At 38.0% G+C, this 14,019-nt stretch overlaps 1 protein-coding gene across 1 annotated transcript in view; it reads left to right on the forward strand.

Annotated features, from left to right (window-relative positions):
- Positions 1 to 8,203, forward strand: part of MEIKIN (meiotic kinetochore factor) — a 140,354-nt gene extending 132,151 nt beyond the window's left edge. The window contains exon 14 of the mRNA XM_052643481.1: positions 8,118 to 8,203. Within this exon, the coding sequence (XP_052499441.1) occupies positions 8,118 to 8,203 (86 nt within the window). The remainder of the gene's footprint in view (positions 1 to 8,117) is intronic.
- The last annotated feature ends 5,816 nt before the right edge of the window (positions 8,204 to 14,019 follow it).

The raw sequence follows: 14,019 nt of genomic DNA on the forward strand, positions 1-14,019 counted from the left end.
CACAGACTCTTCTCTTTGTTCTGAGACCCCCTCAAAACCAGCAACTTTTTAGGTCACTCAGTAAGTGGGCTGGAGTTGTACACACAAATGAGGGATATGTTGACTCCAAAATCTAAAATGGCCATCTACGTATTGTGTCTGGTTTTTGGTTGTTGGAGGGTCCAGATGCAACAATTTATCCTTTACCTTGTAAGGCAGATCTCTCATACCACTGGACCCCTAGAAGTTTCACTGAAATGGAAAGAAACCCAGCAATTCCATTTCCCTGGGCCCTCAGTTCAGTTCAGTTCAGTCGCTCAGTCGTGTCCGACTCTTTGTGCCCTAGAGACCCAGAATTTCTATTCTGAGGAATATATCCACTGTAGTGTGTACATATATTCCTCATAAGAAATATACTATAATGTTCATAGCAGCACTATTAGTAACACCTTCAAACCAGAAACTATTTGAATATGCCCATCAACAGTAGAATGGATAAATAAACTATGATATAGTCACTGATTAAAGAGCTATATAATACTGAGAATCAACAGTATACAGTTACTTGCAAGAGTATTGATGAGTCCCACATAAGAAGCCAAACACAATAGAGTACATTTAATATCACTTATATTTAGTACAAAACTAGGCAAAAATAAACTATGATGGAAATCACTATGGTAGATGTCCTTGTCGGGGAGCTGGTATTAATTGGAAAGAGTTATAAGAGGGAATTCTAGGGTCCTGGTAGTGTTCCATTTCATTATCCCAATGGTAGTTATATGGATGTGTTAAGTTTCTGAAGGCCCAAGAAGCTGTATAGTACTTTTCTGTGTGTATGTAAATTGATAAAAAATTGATAAATTGATATCAGTAAATTGATAAAACATAAAAATAATCTCTTAACTTGATCTTTTTGGCCTGTCATAATAATTCATCAGGCAATGTCATAATTCAGGGTTTAATTATGCAACAAACCAAAACTAAATTGTGTCTAGGAGGTTCTTTCTAGTGTTAAGACAAAATTTTTTAGTTTAATTCAGAGAGTCCCACTGATGCATATTGAACCAGTTGTGCCACCTCCTGGCTTCTTTCTAGGCTCTCATCTCATACAGCAGCCTCCATATTTAAGTAATTCCCTTTCAACCTCTGGGCACTTGTCTCTGTCTTTCCTTTCGTAAAAATAGCAAGGCCCCAAGCTAACTGTGAGCATGTTATTTTAAACATGCAGCAGCCTATTTTTAGTCCTGGCATTTAACAGTTTAGCTAGTTTGGCAGTAATCTAATCAGGGACAGAGCGAAGCTCACTTTTGATGGTCTAGGACCCCTGCTCAGTATGCTGCCTGTTCATTTATAACTGGTATTATGCTGATTACAGAAAAAAATTGGTGAAAGTAAGCCATGAGTCCTAAACAGATATGGTTGAAGAGGTGGTGTGGGTAAGTAGAGATCTGAGAATGGTTACAGACAGACAGATAGAAGAGGCCTTATAAAACATCCAGTCCAAGGCTTCTCATTGTGTGGTCCTCTGACTACCTGTACCAGAATCACTGTAGACCTGATAAATTATAATCTCTAGAGATATGGCACAAGTATTTACAATTTGATGAGCTTTCTATATGATCCCAATAAGCACTAAAATTTGAGAACCACACGATAATCTAGTTTGTTTTACTCATTTTGCATACAACAAAAATGACCTGGCTATATTGATTAGTAACTTGTCCAAGGTCACACAGGTAGTTACTGGCAGAATCAGAACTAGAACTTAGCTTTCCTGGTTCTTGCTAAGTTTGACTGTTGTTGTTTAGTAGCTAAGTTATGTCCAATTCTTTGTGACCCATGGACTGCAGTACACCAGGCTTCCCTGTCTTTCATTATCTCCCAGAGTTTGCTCAAACTCATGTCCATTGAGTCAGTGATTCCATCCAACCATCTCATCCTCTGTCACCCCCTTCTCCTCCTGCCCTCAGTCTTTCCTAGCATCAGAGTCTTTTCCAATGAGATTGCTCTTTGCATCATGGGCCAGAGTATTGGAGCTTCAGCTTCTGCATCAGTCCTTCCAATGAGTATTCAGAGTTGATTTCCTTTAGGATTGACTGGTTTGATCTTCTTGCTGTGCAAGGGACTCTCAAGAGTTCTCCAGCACCACAATTTGAAAGCATTAATTTTTCAGTGCTCAGCCTTCTTTATGGCCCAACTCTCACATCCATTCGTGACTACTGGGAAAACCATAGCTTTGACTTATATGGACCTTTGTTGGGAAAGTGCTGTCTGTGCTTTTTAATTTGCTGTATAGTTTGTCATAGCTTTTCTTCCAAGGAGCAAGCATCTTTTAATTTCATGGCTGCAGTCACCATTTGCAGTGATTTGGGGGCCCAAGAAAATAAAATCTGTCACTGTTTTCACTTTTCCCCCATCTATTTGCCATGAATGTTGAGTTTGAAGCCAGATTTTTCACTCTCCTCTTTCACCCTCATCAAGAGGCTCTTTAGTTCCTCTTCACTGTCTGCCTTTAGCGTGGTATCATCTGCATATCTGAGATTATTGATATTTGACTGGTTAGCTGTCATATAGGGAATGTAAGAGTAGATAGGGCTCTGAGTTTCTCAGCTCATCCAGACAGAGCAGTCTTGCTTTTCTTTGGTTTACATATTGGATTTCTATATTCTATTTAAACAGAGACTTAAATTTTTTTTTAAACCAATAAGAAGAACCAGCCAATCATTGCTTTATACTGTTACAGTTACAGCAATGGAGGTCTAAGTTATTGTTACTTTAATTCAGCCAACAAGCATGCATTAGGCATTGGATTATTAGCTAGGGATATGAATACAGCTTTTGTCCTCTAGGGCTTACGAATTCGTCATGAGGTAGACTTCACAGTCTTCTCTCTAAGGTGATAAGTTAGAAGTGGAGCAAAGCATCCTAGGAGCCCAGGAGAGGATGGTTTTAACTTTGAAGTGTCAGGGAAGACTTCCAAGGTAACAGTACCTTTTGGAAAATCAAGCAAAACCTGTAGCTATCCTTAGATTTTGAGATTTTTATTTTCTTCAGAAGATTTTTATTTTCTTCATGTTTTTTAACATAAATGATATGTTAAAAATTTATATCTTAAGCTAGTATAGTAACAGCTTTTACCTGGATATATATCTTAAGTGAGAGTTTGAATTTTTAGATAATATTAGCAGGCAGAAGTATCACACAGAAATACGATTAAGTATGGAACCACATTGGAAATTTATAAATTATGCAGATTCCTGTGTCATTGCTTCAGAAGTCTGATTCAAGATTTCTGGGAACTGAGAACCGGTGTAACCTAAAATGTTCATTGATATAATTACCAGGATTTAGTGACTGTTTACGTACTGGTTCAGGGTAGTGAGAGAGGAGGGCAGTTAGAGGGATGACTCCTAGGTCTCTAGTATTATAAAGTTTTAGAGATGATATGCTGTAGGTGATGTCAGGGGGAAATATAGAGCATGCCCCTGGATGTATATATGAAGGCCAAGGAGGAGTGGAGGAGACTACATAGTTGGATGGGCTGGTTGCCACTTGGAAAGTTTAAGTTGTATGGAGAGAATGACTGTGGCCCAGTTTCCAAAGTGATCAACAAGTGAGCAAACAGTATCTGAGGTCAGTGAAGATAACAATAAGGAAGAGTAGAGGGTAGAATAGCCAGTACTTTCCAAACTTTACTTTACTTGTGACTTGCTTGAGGATCTTATTAAAAATGGAGATTTATGATTCTCTTGGTCTGGAATGGAACCCAAGATTCTACATTTCTAATCAACTCCTAGATGCCATTGAAGTTACTGATCCATGGACCACTAAAGATACACATCTCTGGTGCTCAAACAGCTGTACATCAGACTTTCCTGGATATTTGAGTCCCTTATTCAGAGGTTCTGTCCCATTTGGTATGGAGTGTAGCCTGGATATCGGCATTTTTAAAAGCTCAAATAATTCTAAGGTGCAGCAGAGCTTGAAAACCATTGATATAGGCTGATTAGGCCAGGCATAAGGTGTATCATAGTATGAGTGTGACAATGGAAATACATAAAGTTGACTCCACCTGTTATTATCATCTAAAAATTCAAATTCTCACTAAAGATATATATCCAGGTAAAAGTTGTTATTCTATTAGCTTAAGATATGAATTTATAACATACCATTTATCATTTTTTCTGAAAAAGAAAATAAAAATCTCAAAATCTAAGGATAGCTATAGGTTTTGTTTGATTTTCCAAAAGGTACAAGATATTGGGAAGAAGAAAGTCCTCAGAATCCTGTATGGAAAGAACCTGGGTTCAGCTACAACAGGTCAGTAGGAGAATGAAAGGAGAGAGAGCCTGGAAAAGGAGATTCTGACTAGCTGGTGGCTGTGGAGGACTGGGATGGGAACCACAACTGGATGGATTCCACCAGGTTACCAGGCTGGAGTTAGCAGGCTATGATGGCCACTGACAGCTGTCTTTGCTGGGCTTTCTGTTGGAATGTCAGACAGGTCTCTTTGTGTCTCCAAAGAGAAGTATCCTCAGTATGTCCAGGAGGAAGTGAGCCAGCTTTTCCTTTTTCTTTTTTTCCTTTTTTAATGACCTCTAGATTTGTTTCCTAAGGATTGATGGATTGAAACTAGAGTTGCTTGGACATCAAATGTTCTCTCCCCTAGGGACTTATTGTTAATAACTATTGGACACATGCTTGTGATGTATATGAAATAATCTATTGTTATTTTTTCTCCAGATATTATAATAAAAACAAGTGGAAGGATGTAGCACGTGTGGCTGAATTTTCACTGCTTTGAAGACTTGGATGTGAAGTCAAAGTCCGTGAAGCAGAATATCTGCTTGAAATTATATAAAATTAAAAAATCAAAATTCTCTAATTATTTGTGCTATATCTTGATGTTGAAATTCTACTGAGAGTCTTTTTTTTTTCTACTACTGAGAGTCTTATAAATTACTTTTAATGAGCTGAGAAAGAATCATTCTTCTATCTGCTTCTTAAATATATATATATATATATTTGTATTTTAAAATAACAAACAGCTTATATTAGAAGACTGTACATTAAATAGATAACTTCAGCTATTTATAAAGATGCAATACCAGGATACCAGGTAACTTCCTTTGATGGTTTTTTCCCAAGTTTATCCTTTGTATGGATTAACAGTAGTAAAATTGTTGATGCTTATATTACAAGCTATTTTTAACAGAACCTTAATTGAAACCACATGAGTGAGAGACCTAATTCCAGGTCTGACTGAAAGAAACTCTATACTCAAGGTTTGCTGAAGCAGGAATTGTGTAATACTTTCAATCAATCAGATACTAAGTATTTAATATATTACCTCATCCAAACAACCTTCTTTAGCTAATACTATCTATCTGTAGGATTTTTTTGAGGGGTAATATAGCTTATTATGGTATCTTGGAAATGACCTTCCTAAAAAGCAGCAATCCTGTTGTCAGTGAACACAGTATAGTGTATAACTGGTGGTGAGGTTTTAATTCTGATGGTTTTACTAATGTTATTAGACATAAAAGTAAGTGAGGCAAAATTTCAGAGCTGCTTCAGTATGAAAGAAAATTCTAAAATTGAAGAATTAACTGAGGTTACATAACCCATATAATACTCATTTTAAAATAGGAGTCTCATGAAGATATTCTTGTAAATAATTTCACAAGGCCCTAAGCCATGAACAAAAATTACTTGTGATTTTGGTTTCATATTCTAATTTGGAAGTAAAATACAGGAAAGCTGTTAGGAAATATAGAAGAGATCATTAATGATGGAGGTTAGAACCAAATTTAGAACTGATTTCTCAATCAGTACTCAACTAAGTCAGCAACTCTTGTGGTCGTTTTAAAAAGCAGAAGTGTGATAAGCAGCGGGGGAATATGAAATTAAATAGAAGGCTTATTCCCTGCATTCAAGGAGTTTATAATCCAAGGGAGATGGGTGAGAATGAGAACAAAGTATTTGATAGTTTCTAAACAGGTGGTAGGTTCTTGTGAGAAAAAATGATACCTGATTCTTAGACTGGGCCTAGTGGGGCTGGAGGAAATAAACATTTGATAGTTTCATATTGCTGATAAGAAAAATATAACTATCTTAGAGAGATAAAGACTTGGCCAGGCTGATGTGATTTAGAAAGTGAGATAGCCAGGAAATGAAGATAGGACTATGTGAATCCACTATTTTTATCAGTTGGAGCACAGGGAAAGGTGGGAGGGCGGAAAGAGTTGCAATTGAAGTTCAAGGCTTACTAGTAAAGGACATAACTTTAGTTATGATTAAGAGGAAGGAAAATAGAATAACCCGACTTGTTATCTGCCAGACGTGAGAAGTTCCAGGAAGATTCCTGTCGGCAAATCCTAGAAGGTTATACTCATTACTTTACATTGGTGGGTAGGCTCCAGACATCTTTCAGTGAACCTCCCTGGAAGACTATCAGGAAAGGAGTTCATATCTTTCTAGGGAGAGTGTCTCCATAGTTTTCATCATATTTTCAAAGTGGTCTATGTTTTTTAAAAGGTTAACAATGGGACTGGGCTACTTTATTTTAGCATACAACTAATTGCATTTCATTTCTAAGCACTTAAAATTATATTTTCAAGTTCATGAAAAGAAAAAACAAACCCTCATGTCACAAGTACCCAGAAAATTCAGTTAAAAATTCATGAAAGGCCAAGCAATCATGATGCCTTTTCCATTTAAAAAATTTTAACTAAAGTTTTTTTCACCTTTCCAAGGTTTGTTCAGTTATGAATAGCTTCTTTATCTCATATTGTGCATACAGCACGTATGTTTATATGAAGGGTGTGATGCCTAGACTTTCCAGGTAGAAGTTATCTTCAGTCCCCAGCTCTACTGTAGCTTTCTAACCTTCATTTAAAAATACTGGATCATCTTATATCTTAAATGCTTCCTTGATTCTATATATTCTTCTACTTATGTAATAATTCCTTACCTGTTTGTATCCATGTTTCCTGAAAAGAGTCCTTTCTGCTTTTTCACTGATTCCCTTCACTGCTCAGTCCTTTCTCCTCTTCCTTCCCCTACCCTCAACACACAGAAAGTCTGGTTTCACCTTGGACCCTTCACTGACACTGGTCCCCTCAAGGCTACTAGGACTCCTTTGATGGAGTATTTCTCAGTTCTCATCTTACCCAGCCTCTCCTAGCTAATGATGTTGTAGGCTATTACTTTCCTCTTGAAATCCTACAGTAAGGAATGACTTCTCTGAAACATTACTCTGCAGGCTTTCATCTCATCTCTTATCTCATCCCATCTTTGATCTCTTTCTCTTCTATTTCTCCTTACTTTCCTAGTTTGTCCGGTCTTTAAATTTTGTTGTTTCTTTGAGTTATAATCTAGGACATCTTTTTTTTTTTTCCTCTTAGTTTATCTTCATTTGTTGGTCTGCACTGGGATCTCTGGTTGTGACCTGTGAACTATTAGTTGAAGCATGTGGGATCTAGTTCCCTGACCAGGGACTGAACCCAGGCCCCCTGTATTGGGAGTGCAGAATCTTAGCCACTGAACCACCAGGGAAGTCCCATATTCTAGGGCTTCTTATATTACACTGTCTCTCTTGGTGATCTCATCTACCACTGCCATTGGTTATTATCTCTGTTCAGTTGACCCCAAATCTTTGTCAGTAACTGCCATGGATATTGGTAGTGAATATGTGTGGTGACTGGCCCTGCCTGTGTCCCCCAGAAGTTTATTGTCTTTCCTTGTGTTCCCACAGCATCTTGTACTTGTCTACATCATACTATTTATCACAATGTACTGTAATTGCCTTTCAAATTCTATACTTTCTCCCTTCGACTATAAGATTCTTGAATGTAGAAACTACATCTTGTTCACCACTGTATTTCTGTTCCCTTCTACCTCCCTTATAATTGGATTTTGAGTTTCCAAATCACATGATTTAGGTGGGATTGATCCCACCTTTAGTTCTAGAGGTGGGCCTTTAATGGCTTAAATCAATTACATGGTCCCCCTAACTCAGGCACAGGGATTGGTTCAGGATTAGGGGCAAGGCCTAAAATAATGTATTGGGTTAAATCTCAGTGGTTTTTCTGGGAATACTGGATACAGCCTTTTTATTATATTATTCCTCTAAGGAGAGCTGCTGGCAGCCATCTTGTGTCCACAAATGGAGGCACTGTCTGGGAATGGAGTTCACACAGAGGAATTAGAACTGGAATAGAGAAGCTAGATTCTTGATATTATTGTGGAGTCTTTGGATACAGCTGTGCCTGAACTGTTCTGTACTTTAGCTTCAGTTATGCTAGCTAATCAGTTTTTTTTTTTTTGTTTTTTTTTTTTTTGCTTAGGCTAGTTTAGTTTGGGTTTTCTATCATGTGCAACACAGAACATCCTGACTAATCGACTTACATGAGATATTTCTTGAGTTCTAAGTCTCTGTAGCCAACTGCTTACTTGTAATCACCACAGGGATTCTCATGGTATCTCATACTCAACATATCCCAAATTGAATTTTTATCACCTTGAAGCAGTTATGTCTTCTGTCATCTGTTTCAGTGTTAGATAGCTTCATCTATCCAAGTTACCTGAGCTAGAAAGTTGCTATCACCCTTTTTCTCTTACTTCCTCACAGGCAGGCAATCATGAAGTCCTGTTGATTTTGAATCCTAAAAGTCCTCAGTATTTTCCATATTCCTCCATTCCTGTGGCTGTTCTCTGAGTTCATGCCAGTATTTTCTTGCCTGGCTTAGAATAAAAACCTCTTCACTTGTTTCTCAGTCATTATTCTTGTACGCTATAGTCAATTTTTCACAATGCATCTAGAGAGAACTTTCTAAAATGCTCATCTGATCATGTTGTTTTCTGCTTAAAATCCCTTGATAGCTCCCCATGTCCTCTAGGTAAAGTCTTTTAAATGATTTTTACATAGTTTTATTAATCTAGTTCAACTTTACCATTAGATTATATTGTAGGTCACTGGATTTTTAAATTCTCTCTTGCCTCCAAGCCCTGAATGTGCTGCTCCATCTGCCTGGTACACACTTTCTGTGCCCACATCTTCTTTTTTTAGCATATCCCATTTTGATTTTTAATCCAGATTTATTCCCCCTTTCAGAAAACTCCCCTTAATTCCTCCAAAAGGTTACTTGTTTTTCCTTCTTTTCATCCTGTACTTGCCCATACCATAGCATTTATTATAATATAACATCATGTAATTGCCTGTCAAGTTCTGTTTCCTTTTGTATACTTCCAGTAGAATTCCATGTGAAGATTTCAAGCCAATTTTAGGTTGAAGATAAAAGTTTGATTCCTTAAAAGCACTTATCACAATGTGTAATAACTTATTTACCTGTTGGTTTCTTAAGGGTGAGGGCTCTAACTGTCTTGTACATTATTGTATTCCTAGCACCTGGAACTAAGCAGGTGTTTGATTTCATCATCTTTATTAGATTACCATATGAAGTTCTCTAATATCTTCCATCTCAAAAAAAAAAAAAAGACAAATTTCCCTCCTTCCATCTCCTCTCAATCCCCATTTTTTCTGCTCCTTATCTCAGTGAAGCAGAGTAGTTCTCTATACTTGCTTTATTACTCCCTCCCTACTCTTTCTTTTTTGTGTTCCCTCCATTCTGGCTTTTGCTCTGCTTTCTGTTGAAACTGTTCTTGTCAAGATGTCTATGTTGACAATTCTAATGGACACTTAAACTTTCAGTAACATTCAACACAGTAGATGTCTTCTTCCTTTTGGGGGTTATTTCCTTCTTTTGTCTTACTACTACTCATCCTTCTTTGTTGAGTCCTTCTCGTGAAGACTTGTAAGTGGTGTCCTCTCTGAATATTAGTGCTGGACTCTTTACTATACATACATATTCTTTCTAGGAAAACTCATTCATTCTGTTAGTTTGAATTCTGTGTATGAGCTGATGTCTAGCAAATTTTTCTTCAGTCCTGCCTTCTCCTCATATATTCGACTCAGAATCTCCAGGTGGATAGCTAGTAGTCATTCAAACTTAATATAGCCAAACTTAATATGCTAGATTTTCCTCTTTAAACCTATAATTTCACTCATCTTTCCATCAGGAAATTACTTCCAGCTGGTTGCTCAAGGCAAAAACCTAGGAGTCAATCTTTAGTTTTTCTTTCTTACACTTCTACTATAAATCCTATTAGTTCTGTCTTCAAAATAGTAAGCTAACATCAACTCTTGCCTAAAATACATGGTCTACCCCTATATAGTTTCTCTCTTACCATTCTTATTCTTTTATACTTCTTTCTCCACAGAGCAACCAGAATAATCTTCTAAAATCATAAATTCTATCATGTCCCTTTCCTGTTTTTAAATTCCTTTAGTAGTTTATATCACACTTGATCCAATCTCTTTTGCATGATTTACAAGGTTCTATATAATCTGGCTCCATGTTGCCATTTAAACCATATCTCAAACATCTTCCCCCTCCCAGAGTATATTCAGCTGTATTAGCCTCTTTTTTTTTTTTCTCTTCAGAGAGGAGAAACACCTTCCTGTCTCAGAATGTTTGTATTTTCCGTCTCTCTTCTATAATGTTATTTACCATCATCTTCCCATGGCTTGTCCCTTTTCATTCTTTAGACCTCAGTTCAAATCCCACATCTTTGGAGAGGACTTTCCTGACCACCGTATCTAAATTTGGCTCCCTCCAGTTGTATACTATTAACTCTTTCTTTCCTAACTTTTAGCACTACTTGTAAACATTTTGTTTACTTCGCCTCTTCCCACTAAGAACTAAGTTTCTGAAAGTAGGAATAGACAGCCAGAACATCGAAGTAAGACCTTTGAGGGACTGAAGAAATATTTGTTAAATAATGATTGTTTGTTTTCTGTTGCCTCAAACGACTGCCATTCCTATATTACACAGCAGTAAATCACTGGTTGGCTTAAGAGTTTTTAAAACAGGTACTCTGAGTCCATCTAAGTGTCATTCAAGAAGTTTTACTTGATCATCTTGATTCAACTATCTTGTTCTGAGATGTTATCAATGAAATCTAATTTGTTTCAGAAGAATTCAGCACAATTGGGGTTGTGCTTATTAGCATGGTGGTTAAAGGAGCAAGATTGCTGTTTTATTGGCACCTTTCACTGTATCTGATAACTAGAAAATGGCTGTAGGGAGGAGTGTGCCTCTTTTCTGTGTTATTGGAATCAGGTGGACAGAGACCCAAAGGCTGCTGGGGTTTGCACAGAGGCTAAATTTTCTACTCCTGAGTGTAGGCCTTATGTCTAACTTTCTAACCCAACAGCTCCACATTTATATGTTATTAATGAATTATTATTTTATTTCTCACACTTCCTTCTTGCCCATAAATATAAAGAGGCTACTTTAAGACACCTCAGTTTCTCTGTGAAAAGAGGTCATGTTGAGTAAAAGGGGAAAAAAGATAATCTACACTGTCACTGAACTTGAAAATATTTTCAGTTTAATCTACATAATTAGGTATAGTTATATGTCCTCTTTTATGGCAAACCTGTATCATTTCAGTGCCCTCTAAGTCTATAATTTGAATATTACACTATAACATAAAGGAAATGTGATGAATGATAGCAAGTATTGGGTTGGCCAAAAAGTTCCTTCAGTTTTAAAATAAAAATAAAAGATACTTTATCATTTTTACTAAGAACTTCATTGTACAATGAATTCAATGTTTTATTCCACTACCTTCTGCCATTTTTCAGGCAGCTTCATAATTTCATCTTCCCCAAACTTTTTATCTTTTTGAGCAAAACTGTTACAGGTGCCTTTTACAGTCTTCAGGAATTGAAATTTTTTCCCTTAAGTTAATTAGTTAGTTCAGTAACTCAGTCGTGTCCAACTCTTTGCAACCCCATGAACAGCAGCACGCCAGGCCTCCCTGTCCATCACCAACTGCCAGGGTCTATCCAAACCCATGTCAATTGAGTCAGTGATGCCATGCAGGCATCTCATCCTCTGTCGTCCCCTTCTCCTCCTGCCCTCAATCTTTCCCAGCATCAGGGTCTTTTCCAATGAGTCAGCTCTTCGCATCACATGGCCAAAGTATTGGAGTTTCAGCTTCAACATCAGTCCTTCCAATGAACACACACATGATCTCCTTTAGGAGGGACTGGTTGAATCTCCTTGTAGTCCCAGGGACTCTCAAGGAGGGGGGTTCATGTTTGGGAACACATGTAAGAATTAAAGATTTTAAAATTAAAAAAAAATAATAAAAAAAAAAAAAAAAAAAAGAGTGTTCTCCAACACCACAGTTCAAAAGCAGCAATTCTTTGGTGCTCAGCTTTCTTTATAGTCCAACTCTCACATCCATACATGACTACTGGAAAAACGAAAGCCTTGACTAGACGGACTTTGTTGACAAAGTAATGTCTCTGCTTTTTAATATGCTGTCTATCCTGGAATGAGAAGTGAAGTGGGCCTTAGAAAGCATCACTACGAACAAAGCTAGTGGAGGTGAAGGAATTCCAGTTGAGCTGTTTCAAATCCTGAAAGGTGATGCTGTGAAAGTGCTGCACTCAATATGCCAGCAAATTTGGAAAACTCAGCAGTGGCCACAGCACTGGAAAAGGTCAGTTTTCATTCCAATCCCAAAGAAAGGCAATGCTAAAGAATGCTCAAACTACAGCACAATTGCACTCATCTCACATGCTAGTAAAGTAATGCTCCAAATTCTCCAAGCCAGGCTTCAGCAATACGTGAACTGGGAAATTCCAGATGTTCAACCTGGTTCTAGAAAAGGCAGAGGAACCACAGATCAAATTGCCAACATCCGCTGGATCATTGAGAAAGCAAGAGAGTTCCAGAAAAACATCTATTTCTGCTTTACTGACTATGCCAAAGCCTTTGACTGTGTGGATCACAATAAACTGTGGAAAATTCTGAAAGAGATGGGAATACCAGACCACCTAACCTGCCTCTTGAGAAATCTGTATGCAGGTCAGGAAGCAACAGTTAGAACTGGACATGGAACAACAGAGTGGTTCCAAATAGGAAAAGGAGTCCGTCAAGGCTGTATATTGTCACCCTGCTTATTTAACTTATATGCAGAGTACATCATGAGAAATGCTGGGCTGGAAGAAGCACAAGCTGGAATCAAGACTGCCAGGAGAAATATCAATCACCTCAGATATGCAGATGACACCACCCTTATGGCAGAAAGTGAAGAGGAGCTAAAGAGCCTCTCAATAAAGTGAAAGAGGAGAGCAAAAAAGTTGGCTTAAAGCTCAACATTCAGAAAATGAAGATCATGGCATCTGGTCCCATCACTTCATGGGAAATAGATGGGGAAACAGTGGAAACAGTGTCAGACTTTATTTGGGGGGGGCTCCAAAATGACTGCAGATGGTGATTGCAGCCATGAAATTAAGACACTTACTCCTTGGAAGGAAAGTTATGAACAACCTAGACAGCATATTAAAAAGCAGAGACATTACTTTGCCAACAAAGGTCCGTCTAGTCAAGGCTATGGTTTTTCCAGTGGTCATGAATGGATGTGAGAGTTGGACTGTGAAGAAAGCTGAGCACCGAAGAATTGATGCTTTTGAACTGTGGTGTTGGAGAAGACTCTTGAGAGTCCCTTGGATGGCAAGGAGATCCAACCAGTCCATTCTAAAGGAGATCAATCGTGGGTGTTCATTGGAAGGACTGTTGCTGAAGCTTAAACTCCAATACTTGGCCACCTCATGCAAACAGTGACTCATTGGGAAAGACTGATTCTGGGAGGGATTGGGGGTAGGAGGATAAGGGGATGACAGAGGATGAGATGGCTGGATGGCATCACCAACTCGATGAACATAAGTCTGAGTAAACTCTGGGAGTTGGTGATGGATAGGGAGGCCTGGCGTGCTGCAATTCATGGGGTCGCAAAGAGTTAGACATGACTGAGTGATTGAACTGAACTGAACTGAATGGAGGTTGGTCATAACTTTCCTTCCAAGGAGTAAGCGTCTTTTAATTTCATGGCTGCAGTCACCATCTGCAGTGATTTTGGAGCCCCCCAAAAATAAAGTCAGCCACTGTTTCCCCATCT

This window comes from Budorcas taxicolor, chromosome 7 (assembly GCF_023091745.1).
Source record: "Budorcas taxicolor isolate Tak-1 chromosome 7, Takin1.1, whole genome shotgun sequence".
NCBI classification, from domain to species: Eukaryota; Metazoa; Chordata; class Mammalia; order Artiodactyla; family Bovidae; genus Budorcas; species Budorcas taxicolor.